This window comes from Moschus berezovskii, chromosome 1, assembly GCF_049115385.1.
Source record: "Moschus berezovskii isolate FMDL1 chromosome 1, NW_MosBer_1.0, whole genome shotgun sequence".
Taxonomy (NCBI): Eukaryota; Metazoa; Chordata; class Mammalia; order Artiodactyla; family Moschidae; genus Moschus; species Moschus berezovskii.
This window is the reverse complement of record NC_142460.1, coordinates 85554979-85571180: the sequence shown is the minus strand read 5'-3', so window position 1 is coordinate 85571180 and position 16202 is coordinate 85554979. Positions and strand designations below refer to the sequence as shown.

The following is a 16202-nucleotide window of genomic DNA, read 5'->3' as shown; positions in this document are numbered from 1 at the left end:
ATTATCCAACATCTGTGTGTGCATTTAGTTGTGTCCGGCTCTTTGCGACTCCATAGCCCACCAGGCTCCTCTGTCCACTGCCTTCTCCAGGCAAGAATACAGGAGTGGGTTGCCATTTCCTTCTCCAGAGGATCTTCCTGACCCAGGGATCTAACCCTCATCTCTTGCCTCTCTGGCACTGGCAGGCAGATTCTTTACCACTAGCGCCACCTGGTGGGCCCTTAAAAGAGGGAGGCGGAAGGAGATAAGACAGACTAGAGAAGGCAGAGTGACCATGGAGGCAGAGATGTGGCCACAAGCCAAGGCATGCCAGCAGCCACCAGAAGCTGGAGGAGGCACGAAACAGGTTTCCCCCTGCTGCTGCTAAGTCACTTCAGTTGTGTCCGACTCTGTGTGACCCCATAGACGGAAGCCCACCAGGCTCCCCCCTCCCTGGGATTCTCCAGGCAAGAACACTGGAGTGGGTTGCCATTTCCTTCTCCTATGTGTGAAAGTGAAAAGTGAAAGTGAAGTCGCTCAGTCGTGTCCGACCCTTAGCGACCCCATGGACTGCAGCCTACCAGGCTCCTCCATCCATGGCATTTTCTAGGCAAGAGTACTGGAGTGGCTTGCCATTGCCTTCTCCGTTTCCCCCTAGAGTCCCTGTAATGATCCATGGCCCTGCTGACACCTTGATATCAGCCCAGTGAAACTGATTTCAGATTTCTGGACTCTGGAACTATGAGAGGATACTTTCTATTGTTTAAGCCACCAAGCTCGTGGTAATCTGTTACTGCAGCAACATAAAACTAATACATGTACTTAAAGGAAATAAAAATCACATGCTACCTCACCACCCAGACATAGCTACTGTTAACCTACTCACATTGAACCCTAAAAGAAGCAATCTGCCTGGGGCTTCCCAGCACCAAAGATGAACACTGCCATCATTTCCTATTTATTGCATATACTGCTTTTTTCCATTTTGTATTGTGGTCAGTAAATAGTCTTCAGAAATATGACTTTTCATGGCTACACAGGATTTAAAACAATAGATTTATTATCATTTATTTAACCCTTCCCTTATGTTGGACATGTAAATACTCCCTAATTTTGTTACTGTTACTACAGCAGTGAAATCTTTGTAAATCAATTATTCATGTGCACATCTGATTATTATCTTAGAATGGAGTCTGGAATAGAATTACTGTATTAAAAAAATATGAGCATTTTAGGACTCTTGATAGTAATTTCAAATGACTTGCTGGATGTCCAGCCCATTTACACTTGCAGCAGAAAACTATGACAGAGCCAGTGTCACCTCAGGCTTGGCAATATGAAATACTAACATTAAAAAAAACTTTTTTAATATGAAAATACATTTTTTCTAATACATTTATACTTTTAAAATAACTATGTTTCTTTACAAATTGTCTGTTGAAGTTTTTTGCTAATTTGTTTAGCAGGGTGTTGTGTGTTTTTTCTTTTTTATTGATATGTAGGAGTTTTATATAATTAAAAAATATTCATCTCCTGTCATCTTTATTGTAAATGTTTTCCATAGTTGGTCATTCACCTTTTAATTTTGGTAATGTATTTTTAATGTAGAAAAATCTAATATTTATGTAGTTTAGTTTGCTAAATTTGTCTTTGGTGATTTTTTTCCTTTGCTTTTGTTCTTAGAAAATCCTTCACCCTGAAATCTGTTAAATGGTAAGAATGTAACTTGACTTTTCCCCTCTCCCAGCACTTAGCCAATTTTCCTAACATTGTTTATTGAACTGTTCCTTCATTAGTTTGGGATGTTTTCTGTATTTCATATTAAGTTATTTAATACCTGAGCCTATTTAAGAGCTGTTAAATCTATTTTAAAAACAGTGTGGCAGGTCTGAGACAGAATGTTAAATCTTTACTTCCATTTACTGTCTGTACAAACCCAGGCAAGAGTCACTTGAGCCTCAATTTACTCATCTGTAAGAGACAGTAAAAACTATTTCACAGAGTTATTTTGAGGATTGAATGAAATAAGATTTGTAATAAGCTTATCATATAGTAAGCACTAAGTAGCAGACATCATCATCATCATTTATTAATATTTTTAAAATTCTATTATATTCCACTGAAATGTTATTCCACTTCATCTGTGCAAGTTTAAGTTTAAATAAATCATTGTAAGAATGTGTGACAATGTAATAGAGCTGTTCCCATGTCCCTGGAAAAGGTTTGCTTATATTTTCATAATTCATCACTGTGATTTAGAGAAATCTACTCAACTATAAATTCAATGATAAATAGTTAGTCACAGGATCCTACCTATGTAGAGCTCACCTGCACAACAAAACATGTTTTATGTCTTAGTGTCCTTAAACTATGTTTAAATACAATGTTAAGTTCTCTTGAGATTTGATGACAAGTGGACAGTAACACAGCTTTGATATTTTCTGTTGCTGTGGAAGACAGAATGATTAGTCGTGTCAGGGAACAGGGAGAGATAAACATGGATTTTGTTTTGATCCTACAAACAAGATCTAAGAAGAAACTTGTATTTCTGAAATTTCTAGACAAGAATTCCTATCTATCCCTAACTACCATAAAATTAAATTTAATTAAAATAAATTGGACTCATTCAGCTATTTAACATGTGATGTTGTAGTCTTATTTAAGGATGAAACTATTATACTGTACTAAGATTAAAACTATGTAGAAAACAAGAAAGTCTTATGCACAAATTAAAACAACAATAAGATATATTTTTGGTTGATTGAGATTGGCAAACAATTTAGTAAATTAAAACTACTCAGTGTTGGCAAGGCTGCAGGAAAAAGAACATTCTTGTGTCTCTGCAGAACTTGGCAACATGTGACAAAATTTTAAATAAGATCCTTTTACTTAGTAAATCTACTTCTGTGATTTTTTTCCCATAAGGGTATAAACAGAAAAATGTATAAGGATATATGTACAAAAATGTTTACTATAACGTTGCTTATAAAAGTAAAGTGTTAAGAAACAAAATGTCTAAACATCCATCAGTAGGAATCTGGCTCAAGAAATCACTGCGTATATGAGAGAATACCCTGTAAAAAATAGTGTCTATTTCTTACCATGGAAGGACGGTCAAATTGTTGAATGAGCACGTTCCATAACATCAGAATGTACTGAACAGTACTGAGGAACAAAAGAAGGAAGAGAGAAAGGGAGACACAGAGAGACAGACGGACAGACAGACAGATCCGTAAGGGCATCTTCTGAAACGTGAATAGCACTCATTAACTCCTATATAACTTCAAATTAAAGAACATTTATATGTCCAAAATAGGTTTATTACAAGAGACATAAGAAAGATTCTTTGCCATGGTTAGAGCCTTGGTCTGGTCCTTACCGATAATTGCAAGTCTTCCATAAACTTAATTTCAAACATCCGCTCTGACCACCCTCCTTCAACAGTTTACTGAGTTCACTGGGAAGAATGATCCATTGATCTCTTTTTTCATTATTATCTGCCTTAGGTCCCCCTTTCTCTTCTTATCCAGACAAAATTCTACGGTCAGTTATTTCAATCACTCGCTTGCACACACTCTGATCTCCCTCCCTCTCTTTTTCTAGCTGAGCCTCACCCCACCCTGTCCTCTTGCCTGGAAAATCCCATGGATGGAGGAGCCTGGTGGGCTGCAGCCCAGGGGGTCGCTAAGAGTCAGACACGACTGGGAGACTTCACTTTCACTTTTCACTTTCATGCACTGGAGAAGGAAATGGCAACTGACTCCAGCGTTCTTGCCTGGAGAATCCCAGGGACGGGGGAGCCTGGTGGGCTGCCGTCTGTGGGGTCGCACAGAGTCGGACACGACTGAAGTGACTTAGCAGCAGCAGCAACCTTGGTTAAATCCAACTCTTCACCTACTCGGCACCTCCCCCACCCCCATCAGCCAAATGTTCAAGCCCTATTTTTAAGGTTGACACTATAAGCATTTATTCTCCTTTTCCTGTGGGGGTGGGATTTGGTGATGATGCAACTGCTAGGTAGGCATTCTGCTCTTGCCCATTCATCCTCCACCACCCAACTCACTAGCCCAATCTACACTCCCTCTTAGCTTTTTTTCCCAGAATCTTCTCTCTCCTCAGCTTTCTGACCTCTCTCTTGATTTCTGTTTGTTCTCTCTCACCTCTCTACCCACCCACCTTTTTATACAACTCCCAACAGAAACACAGAAGGAATAGCCTGAAATGAATTAACCATGGGGGTAGCATCTGAAGTCTCAGGTTCCTATTCTGTTTGGGGATAGAGCGTGACCTTGGGGCAGTCACTTCATTCTCTGCTTCTTTGTTTCCTTCCTATCTACTGATGCACATTTGGTTACATAAATATGGAGATGGTTTAAGCTAGCTCACGCAAGCAAACAAACATGATTCTGAAAATTTAAGATAGGAAAAATATAGCAAACAGTCCCACCACCGTGGTTTCCTCACAATACCATCCTAATTCCATCACCAAGATAATGGCAACCAGCTGGTAAGTATTATTATTGTAATTTTAGTGCTGAAACTTTCTTTGGCCCATCCATGCATCCCACCCAGTAACCATAATGGAAATCCAAACACTTACCGTGAATTTCTCATAGAGCTCATAAGTCAGGAGGGGGTTGGGCAGCTCCCGAAAGTAAAGCTTGCAGAGGGAGCCCACACAGTGGATGTCCTGGAGGTACACTTCCCTTGTCAGATCTGGACATTGATCTGAGCCAAACTCCTGCCTGAAACAACACAGACAGAGACATAACAATCCCAGGAACATGTGTTCCATGTCAGCAGCTACTTGGGCTGCTTAGAGGGTAAAAAGACCCTAGACTGCTGATCTGACCATATTTCTGACCTTGATTCAAAAAGACCTTCTATTCCAGGCCCAAGAAAGCTACAAAAGATTTCCACTTCAGGTCTGGGGCTTCCCTGCAGAAGCTGCTGTAATGAGAAAGACATAATCCCATTTACGAATGGATTTCTCATGGCATTATGTCTGTAGTTTCAATTGTGAACAGTGAAGAAATATGAAAACAATTTTCCAAAAACCCTGTTGAGATTTCAGTTTTTCCAAAATATTGTTCTAAATGAACTTCTCTCTCTTGGAGGAGAAACGAAACCCAGGGTGAGTCAGATTGTTATTATTCATGTCCACATATTCATGTCAGCCAACTTGTTTTATCTGGAGACTCAAACTCAAGGTCTGAGAACTTCAATCAACTCTCTCTTTGATACTGAGTGGAAACTTCTAGGCTGCCTGATAGTGACTCCCACAGGGCAACTAAGCTTATAAATATCTTCTTAAATAATCTATAGTGCAGTGTTTGAGAACATCATCAGATTCCAGGCCTCATTTCTAACTGAAAAAACATTTCCAAGCATGATTAATGAATATCCTGCCTCAAATGGTATATACTTGCAAGTTAAAAATTTATTTTAAAGATGATAAATCTGAGCGTTAATACAGAAGAGAAGTTAGGTTTTTTGAGAGTATTCATTTAGTCAGACAAGAGGTGACAACGGCACTGGACTCTCAAAACCAGCATCTGGAAACAGCTTGCTGCGCCTTCTCCTGCAGTCTGGTTCTGCCCCTTTAACAAAGGGAAGGGAAATCCCTGATGTTATCAGAACGTGAAAGGAACTGAGTGAGGCCTTGAAAAGAAAACCATGCAATGGCCTCATAAATTCATAGGCATGTGTTCTTTTTACAAGGGCAGAACACAAACAACTTAGAGCTTATTCATTTAGTTAGCCAAAAATTTCCCTTGTCAAGGCTAAGGTCAGTCCTCAAGTGAAAAAGAATTGGCCATTGTCCAAGTGTCCTTCCACAATACCAACTACTGTGCAGTATGTTTCAGAGCTGAGAGCAAACCAATACGTGCTGTTGAAACTCTGAAAAATATCACGTGAGTAAATTAGTGAACTGATGTAAGCACACGGATCTGTTAAAATCTATGGCTGCAAAAAGACAGTTACTTTAAAAATAGTTATCACTTCTCTGGGAGTAAAAAGGATGTTTTATTCCTGTGATATAGTTTTTATGACAATTGAGATTTGAGGAGGGGCAAAGAGCTGAATAGGAGGCAGAAGACAAAAATGAATTACCTGCACAATGTGAAACTTACATATTAATCTTGTAACAAGAATGTTTTACTTTAAAAGTCTACATTTGTAACTAGAGAATATGTAATAAATATATTAAAATGTATTCTTTTGTATTAAAGAACAATATTTAAAATACATAAACCTATTATTTTAGTCCTAGTACAGTATATATATTATATATAAAGTATATATTCTATATATATGCCTATGTGTGTGTGCTAAGTCGCTTCAGTCGTGTCCAGCTCTTTGTGATGCTGGACTGTAGCCCACCAGGCTCCTCTATCCATAGGCTTCTCCAGGCAAGAATACTGGAGTGGGTTGCCACACCCTCCTCCAGGGATCTTCCAGACTCAGGGATCGAAGCCACATCTCTTATGTCTCCTGCACTGGCAGGCAAGTTCTTTACCACTAGTGCCTATATTGCATATAATGTATATATTCTATATATACACTACATATACTACTTTTATTTAACAGCTATAATATCAATACATATTTGAAGATTACCGTCCTTTTAATTCAAAAATTTCTGGGATACATTTTAGAATTGTTTAGGATAAGTCCATAGAATTGGAAATTGTTCCCCTATCAGTAATTTCAAAAATACAGGCATCAATTAGAGAAATGCACAATCATGTAGACTTCTGATTTTTCGACCAGATGAAATTATCAAATGTTGAGTGTGTGTCAACAGGAAAACTCACATTGACTTCTGAGTTCTGAATACCATGTAATGGGGATCTGAGCTTTGGATAGGCAAGTGAGTAATAATAAATCATTTTTTCCCAACTTGTAATTTAAATCATTTGAGTTCAGCTGAATCCACCTAAGAAGAATAAATCTGGTGCAAGACATAGGAACAGATTAAAAGCCCTCAGGAGTTTCTGTTGGAAGGAATTACATCAAATTGGAGAGCTTCCTGATTAGATTAAGAACGGTTAGGCATCTGAAAACATTAGCACTTGATCTCGTGCCCTGACATCCTTCCCTCAATCCCTTCAGTTTTTAGTACTCCCAACACCTGCAGATAGACGTATGGACAGAGGAAGGATCATGGGAGAATTCTTTGGGGGCGATTCTTGGGCTTACCTTAGCCGTTGTATGTTTGAGGTGACTCCTGAAAGCCGATAAATTCCATCCACGATGCCATGAGTCTCTATAAATTCTGCACAGCTCTTCAATACATATGGAACTATGCAAAGGAAAAGAAAAAAGCATTAGGTTGAAGTCTGACTGTCTTTTAGAGATACACTTTTAAAAATCCAGGTAACTTCAAAGAGAAGTATGGAATGCATATGAGTTACACGTGGAAACAATTACGTTTAAATGGGAGATGATGTTCTTTGGTACTAAAAAAAAATCATAGGGTTTTGTTAAAGTTGGAAAATGCGTGTGTTTTAAGAGTTATGTCTTAAAGAATTTGAAAAATATGCAAACACTTGGATTTTTGAAACCAGCAGTGACCTTGGAAATCCACAGCTCAGTCTCATTTCACTGATTCTCCCAGTGTGGTCTCTTGACCAACAGCACCAGCCTCTCCTCAGAACTTGTTGGGAGTGCAGATTCCCAGGCCCCACTCCAGACCCACTGAATTGGAAGTTCTGGAGGAGGTGCTCAGCAATCTGTGTTTTAAAAAGCCTTCCAGGTGACCTCTGTGATAAAATTAGAGAACTCTTGCCTACTCTACACATGAGGAAGCCAAGCGGCAGGTAAATTTATTAACCTCACTTAAGAGTACTTGTTGCTTGTAAATGTGATTAACATATGGAAAAATGCTTATTATGTACTTGTCCACATATGATGGAGATAGGTGAAAGAAAAACAAGGCACAAAATCAAATATATGTTGTGAATTCAGCTATGTTTAGAAAACTGCAAAGGGAAAAAAGACTGGAAGAATATTTGCCAGAATATTAAAGGTGATTTAAAAGTTAAAGTGTTTTTTTTTAAAGGTGAGAACCACCCCCCACTTCACCACCACCAATTGGGTCAAAGAGTCATTGATTGAATGGACCTCATAAAAGGGACCAACACAGCCTCTTGAGTTCCTGCCACTCCATAAGTCCACTGTCTGGGTAGAAGGGTCTGGCTGTGCTGTTCTCTCCTCAGGGCTGGACCTGATCAGCCCAGCCAGCTCAGTGACCCAGAATGGAAGCTACAGGCCCTCTGGATGGCATGGAGAGAGTGCAAGTCACTTTCCACTTTGGTCCTTGGGCAGATCCACCTGAGGTCCCTCTTTGAGCATGCTGTAGATGGTATGGAACTACCAAAGCCTCAGGTGCTGAAGTCTTCCGGCATAGAGGTAGTATGGAAACTCCATTACTGCGCTGTGCTCACTCCCCCGAAACATACACAATCCATTAATAGACTAGACTAATACCAATCTATCAGTGCTTAATGCACTTGATCACACCTGCACACAATTCCAAGCTGGACTGGACCTTTACATGAGTAGACACTAGGCATTCAGACTCAACATTCTTCCTGGATTCCCTATTACAACACTTTCCACACAACTCCCCCACCATTTCAACTACTAATCATTTTAGGTGCTAAGTAAAACTCATCATACTTACCATATCCCACCCACCTTTCAAAGACCATGCATCTCCAGAGCCTTTCCCCTCCAGGACACACCCATGTTTTGTCCCTGTCATTCATGACCAATTCACCCCAGGTGGACAGAGGGCAGGGAGTGAACTTGAGGTTGGAACTACTGATGCCAGAGACCACAGAGGTAGAACTATTCCCTGTGAATGAATACGGGGTGGGAGTGGGGTGTGGTAGATGGGGGGCTGTGAGTGTGGGCAGGGGTCCGGAGTCCCTGCCTGGCTTCAAGCATGAGAGCTTTACTTTCACATATTTTATGAAAAAGGTCCTCAGTGAAATTTTTGTCTCCTACCCGTGTGCCTCTAAATATATTTTATAAATAAATAAGTAAATGGCAAACAGAGTTCCAACGCTTAAAAAATTTATCTTGTTTAAAAACAGATTCCTATTGTGCACAACAGGTCGACTCTTTCTCCACCACACCAAGCTGTTGTTCTGTAACCTGCCACGGGTGGTCATGATGGAGAGTCCAGGTTTGGACTCCAAAGTGCCTTTTGTAACCTTGGGCAAAATATGCAGTAACTCTGTTTCTTAATTTCCACATCTGTAAAATGAGGATAACAGTGATATTAACCTCATAGCTAGGACTGAAATAATACTTGTTAACACTTAGCACAGACCCTGGAATACAGTATGCATTCTACAATGACAGTTGTTTCTGTTTGAAGCTTCGGTATGACGTAAGCTTATCATTTGTGAGACGCAGCCTTGGTCAAAACAGTGTGCTACCTCCCATCTGCTAGGCAGTGGGGCAGAGCTGACCAACTGCTTACAAGTTCACATTCAACTCCACTATGCGGAATGGGTTTTGCATCCTTCTACAGTTCAGTGTTTCTATTTGAAGTGATTTTGCTCACCTGACGCCACTTTTCTATGCACTGAGGTGTATCTTCATAAAACAAAGGCAAAGGCACCCAACAGGGTACAGATTTTGTTAGATTTCTGAACTATGCTTGCCCTTGATGTGTTTCTCAGTGTGTGTCCGTACCAAGGAATATGGCTGTTGCAGGGCACAGGTGGACTTGAAAGCTTGGGGACAGTCCCAAGGAGGACTCAAAGACAAAAGCCTCAGCCTCGAAGGGCCTTTATAAAGAACACTGCACAGAAGGGAGGTACAGGGTCACAAGTCTGTCTTATCCCGTTCTCAAAGAGCCACCTCCTAGCACCAGGGCACTCAGCTGCAGCCCCTCAGGCTCTATTTGTTTTCAAGGTGAGGAAAACACATTCCCGGATGGAGCCTCTGCCATAAATTTACTCTGGCTCCGGTACAGAGGACCTAGAACCTCTCGTCCACAGCTCTGTTTAAACAGGAGGCAATTTTAAAACAATCCAAGGGAAAAGGCCATGGTCCCAGTCCCTGAGGAGTGCTGGCCTTCCTGGATTCTCGTCTCGGGTCAAGTTGGAAGACGCAGGAATTCTCCATCACTCACAGTGAATGGGAAAGGAGCCACTTGATCTCTGTAACCATCCAGCTCTAGAGCCAGAGCAGAGCACTTCTCAGACTGTGGTCCCGAAGAGCTCCAGCAGCAGTAGCTGCCTCCCAAGTGCCTCAACACTGAAGCTGAAGAATTACTGTCTAGACCAATGATCCTCATACTTTAACATGGATACACCCCCCTGGGATCTTGTGAACATACAGCTTCCAATGCGAGGGTGGGAGTGAAGAATCTGCATTTCTGACAGATTCCCAGGTGATTCAGATACAGCCAATCTGTAGCCCATGCTCAGGGCAGCAATGCTCTGACTGGTGATATTTCAGGGGCTTACTAAGAGTTTAGTCTCAAAGTCTCAGAATTCTTTAGACTATTGTTCGTGGGGTCCAATAAAATTGGGGACAACCTAGGATTCTGGACAGGATAAAAGCTTGAAACAAAATAGCTGAGTAGTTAGAGATGGAAAGAAAGCGTCCATTGTCTATTTAGGTTGGAGGTTGGAGTCACAGAGCTAGTTCTGTGGGATTTACCATGGACCCAAAGAACTTCAAGTCTCCTCCTACAGAGGGGCACACAGTTGCTGATTATGATATAATGCTGTAACTTCTTCGAATTGTTGCACTGATGGTTCTCTAAGTCCCTTTCTAGTTTTGTTTTTCCTGGATCAGCGATCTTAAACGTTAAATTTTAATCTGAGTACAAAATAAATCTTGAGGTGGTTTTTTATGATGGAAAAGAGCACTTTGATTTACACTTTACAGTTTACAAAATGTTTTAAAGTCCTTTGTTTCATTCAATCCAACTTGGTATAACTAAAAGACATTGTATACTTGTAATTAAATGTGGGGGTAGTTTCCTCAGTTCTGAACCTCTTCAAGGGTTTAGGGAAGAAAAGGCTAGCAGTCAAATCATTTCTTTGAATCCCCCCTAGAGGTAATGTCTGCTAAGCTACCCCCAGCTCCCTGCATGGCCAGGATCTAACTAGATCTGGCGATGGAGAGTGGAAAAAGCACAGTTTTTATTTGGTCAGTTATGTGGTCTTGGCAGCAACATTCTTTCACAATGCAAATTGCATTTGTGTTTTAGAGAAACATGGTACTTCTCCCTCCCCATTCTGGATTTTTGTTAAGGTCTTGGGCTGCTCAGATTTCATTTCCTCTCTGGGTGCTGCATCCCTAATCTTCAAGGTAAAGTCTAGTGGTACAAACACACAGTGGACTACTACTCAACAATAACTACGAATGATAGAGCATATGGGTGACAGAAGCCCAACTACAGCAGAGTACATACTGTGTGATTCCATCCACACAGAGCGGGAGAAAATGCAAGCCAATTTACAGTGGGAGAAAGCAGGCAAGAGGCAGGACTGCAGAGGGGCTGAGAACACTTGGGGCATGATGGATACATTCATCATCTTGATTGAAGTAATAGAAAAGACCAAGGATCACTGGTGGACAAAGAACTGATACTTGCAAAGGGAAAGGCAAAGCGAGACAAGCGGCTGAACAGGGAAGAAAGCTTTGAGACTCTTCTGCTGGGCACAGGGGAGGAAAGGAGGGAGGGCTTCAAGTAGTTCTGCTGTGCTGTGAATGAGCCCGCTCTACAAGGGAAGGTTTTCAAGAGATGAAGTAAAGATTTAAATCACTTTTCTGTTATTCTTGGTAGTCAGCAGAGAACTTCCTAGCTTCCCGTCCCCCAGGAATCCGAGAGCTGTCACAGGGGCTCCCGTCCTTTTCCCTCTGCCAGCTCCTCTGTACTTCCGTCCCCTCCTTCTTCAGTCCTGCGACTCCAGCTCCGGTGCTGTGCTCCTCCCGCCTCTGTGGGCCTTGGCTCAGCCAAGAGGTCTCTGCTCCCCTGCAACTCTCCCTCTTTGATTCTCCCCCCGCCCCTTTAGTTCTCATTCCTTCCCTCTGTTTTAACTTCCCTCTACTCCCTTCCTCCTGGCCTAATGTAGAATTATAGAATTTGTGGTGTTTATTTTTTAAAAGTATAATGTTTTCTGTTTTTTTACAAAAAAGCAAATTAACTGCTTTCTAATTTTCCAAGATGTATGGATGTGAGAGTTGGACTGTGAAGAAAGCTGATCGCCGAAGAATCGATGCTTTTGAACTGTGGTGTTGGAGAAGACTCTTGAGAGTCCCTTATACTGCAAGGAGATCCAACCAGTCCATTCTAAAGGAGATCAATCCTGGGTGTTCATTGGAGGGACTGATGCTAAAGCTGAAACTGCAATACTTTGGCCACCTCATGCGACAAGTTGACTCACTGGAAAAGACTCTGATGCTGGGAAAGGTTGGGGGCGGGAGGAGAAGGGGACGACCGAGAATGAGATGGCTGGATGGCATCACCGACTCTGTGGACTTGAGTTTGAGTGAACTCTGGGAGTTGGTGATGGACAGGGAGGCCTGGCGTGCTGTGATTCATGGGGTCGCGGAGAGTCGGACACGACTGAGCGACTGAACTGAACTGAACTGAATTTTCCAAGGGAAAAAAAAAATTAAGTATGCCCTATCTTCCTTGGAGTAGTTTCTTTTTTTGTTCTTTTAACCTTAAACAAAATTGAGATACAAATCAAATGTCATGAAGTTCACCCTTTTCAAGCACACAATTAAGTGGTGTTCAGTATATTGACAGAGTTAAGCAACCATCACATTTCAGAACATTTTCATTACTCCAATTCCAGAACATTTATCTACATACAAGGTTATTCACTGCAGCAATATTTGTAATAGCATGAGATACTCCATCAATAGGAAGCTATTTATATAAATTTTGGAACAGCCATATAATGGAATACTATATAGTCATCAAAAGAATGAGGAAACCTTCATGTACTGATATACATAAAGTATATACTGATATACATGAAGCAGTCTCCAAGATAAATTGTTAAGCAAAAAGAATGAGGTACAGACCACTATAGTAGTATGCTAACATTTGTTTTTTTAAAAAGAGAGAATAATAGAACAGCTATAAAATCCTTTGTATATGCATTAAATATCTATGGACGGACACATAAAAAAGTGATAACTTTAGTTGCCTGCAGGAAAATGAACTGGGAAGCTGGAGTCAGGGCTATGAGTAAGAGGGAGACTCTTCATTATATACTTTTTATACTTTTGAATTTTGAACTATAAGAATATATTACCTTTCCCCAGTTTTTTTCATAAAAACCCAATTCAACAAATACTTACGGCAAATCTCTTCTTACCCAGCACTAGGTGCTGGGTGTTACCTGAAACTATGTCATCTCCAACACGAAGTTGTGAGCTCTCTAGGGACAGTGAAGATAGCACTGTCTTATTCACCTAAAATAGCCTTGGAAACACAAGCATTTAAAATGTTCTGCTAAACAAGGGATTGGTCATTACTCTCCAGAGAAGTTTTCAGTGCTCCATTGATATCTGGGTCCTTCAAAGAAGAAAACACTTTTTATGTATCATGAAATAATAGTACTGCATAAAGTGCTATTTTTCTTTTTTAGTAGCCTTCTCCATAATCATAGCCAATCCACAAAACAGGTAAAATTCTTGATTTTGAAAATGTGAAATATGATTCTCAGAGAGGTTATGTAAGTTGCCCAACATTACACAGCTAGTAGATGCCAAGTACACCTATCTGATTCAAACCCTCCTTGTCAGGACAGGTTCCATGAGTTAGTGGCCAAGTATAGAGGCACCATTTAACCATTTAAGGAGAGCTATTTGATTCCTTGCCCTTGACTACCAAAATGTCTGAAATTCTAACACTGCAGTCCCTATCTTATGGTGGTGAGGGCTTTTAGGTCAATTGTATTTGACAAGGAAGCCAAGAAGACTCAATGGAGAAAAGACAGTCTGGGAAAATTGGATACTCAATGTAGAAAGTCAAACTAGACCTGTATCTTATACCACTCACAAACAGTAACTTAAAATGGACTAAAGACATGGAACCATGGAACTCCTAGAAGAAGACCTGGGAAGAAAGCTCCATGACATGGGTCTTGGCAATGACGTTTTTGGCTGTAACATCTAAAGCACAAGCAACAAAATAAAAAATAAACAGGCAGGATGACATCAAACTAAAAAGGCTCTGCACAGCAAAGGAAACAACCAGCGAAGTGAAGAGACAGCCTATGGAATGGGAAAACATATTTGCCAACCATGTATCTGATAAGAGGTTAATAACCAAAAATAAAAATAATATCCAGTAGCAAAAAACCAAATAATACAATCAAAAAATGGGGAAAAGATCTGGATGGACACTTTTCCAAAGAAAATATACAAAAGGCCAACAGATACATGAAAAATGCTCAACATCACTAGCCATTAGAAAAATACTAATCAAAACCATAATGAGATATCACCTTATGTTAGAATGACCATCATCAAAAAGATAAGAGATAGATGCTGACAAGGATGTGGAGAAAAGGGAATGCTTGTGCATTGTTACTGAGATTATAATATGCTTTAGCCACTATGAAAAACAATATGAATCTTTAGAAAATTATAAATATTAACAAAACTGCCATGTGATCTAGTAATTACACTTACAGAAATATATCCAAAGGAAACAAAACCACTAACTTGAAAAGATATCTGCACCACCCAGTTCACAGTAGCATTATTAATAATGGTCAAGACATGGAAACAACATGCGCCTCTCAAGATGATTCAATAAATAAGCTGTGGCACACATATACAACAGAATAATATTCAGCCATAAAAATAAGGAAATCCTGCCTTTTGTGACAACATGGATGGACCTTCAGGGCATTATGCTAAGTGAAACAAGTCAGACAGAGAAAGACAAATACTGTATGATCTCATTTATATGTGGATTATAAGAAGAAAAAAAGAAACTCTTAGAAAAAGAGATCAGATTTGTGGCTACCAGAGGCAGGGATGGGGGAGGTGGAGAGAAGGAATTGGAGAAAGGTGGTCAAAAGGTACAAATTTTCAATCACAAGATACATAAGTCCTAGAGAACTGTGGTGCTGGAGAAGACTCTTGAGAGTCCCTTGAACTGCAAGGAGATCCAACCAGTCTATTCTAAAGGAGATCAATCCTGGGTGTTCATTGGAAGGACTGAGGCTAAAGCTGAAACTCCAATACTTTGGCCACCTCATGCGACGAATTGACTCACTGGAAAAGAGTCTGATGCTGGGAGGGAATAGGGGTGGGAGGAGACGGGGACGACAGAGAATGAGATAGCTGGATGGCATCACCGACTTGATGGACATGAGTTTGAGTGAACTCCGGGAGTTGGTGATGGACAGGGAGGCTTGGCATGCTGTGATTCATGGGGTCGCAGAGAGTCGGATACGACTGAGCGATTGAACTGAACTGATGAAGATTATAGTTAACATTGCTGTACATTATATATGAAAATTAAGAGAGTAAACCCTAAGTGTTCTCATCATAAGGAAAAAATTTTTTCTTTTCTTTCTCTTTATATTATATGAGATGATGAGTGCTAACTAAACTTACCGTGGTAATCATTTCTCAATATATATAAGTCAAAACATTATGCTGTACACCTAGAACTTAAATACAGTGGAGTATGTCAATTACTGGCTTTCCAGATGGCTTATTGGTAAAGAATCGACCTGCTAATGTAGGAGACACGGGTTCAGTCCCTGGTTTGGGAGGATCCCCTGGAGGAGGAAATGGCAACCTGCTCCAGTATTCTTGCCTGGAAAATTCCATGGACAGAGGAGCCTGGCAGGCTACAGTCCATGGGGTTTCAAAGAGTCAGACACAACTAAGCACAGATACACACATATCAATTCTATCTCAATAAAACCTAGGGAAAAGAATAAAAAATGAAAAAGATACACAAATATAAAGAGCAAAGAGTGACTGTGCTGTCCCTTTTACACAACATTCCCCAATGTTTTAAACAGTAAAAGAGACACACACTGAAAAGTTAATAGCATGTTTTTACTTTTCTATACTCTTTATTTTGCTTTTCTGAATTTTCTGTAGTGAGGATGAGGTACAAATAATTTTTTTAAAGAATAGGTTTTTTAAAAAACAAGTTTCAGTAAAGAAGCCAAAGGGCTTTCTAAAGTTAGTGAGGCAATTTC

General features: G+C 40.3%; 1 protein-coding gene across 1 annotated transcript in view; it reads right to left on the bottom strand.

Moving 5' to 3' along the window:
• ARHGAP31 (Rho GTPase activating protein 31) overlaps window positions 1-16202 on the bottom strand; it is a 124816-nt gene that overhangs the window by 45978 nt on the left and 62636 nt on the right. The window contains exons 2-3 of the mRNA XM_055432176.2: window positions 7183-7285; window positions 4580-4724 (exon numbers count right to left, since the gene is read on the bottom strand). Of these exons, the coding sequence (XP_055288151.2) occupies window positions 4580-4724; window positions 7183-7285 (248 nt within the window). The remainder of the gene's footprint in view (window positions 1-4579; window positions 4725-7182; window positions 7286-16202) is intronic.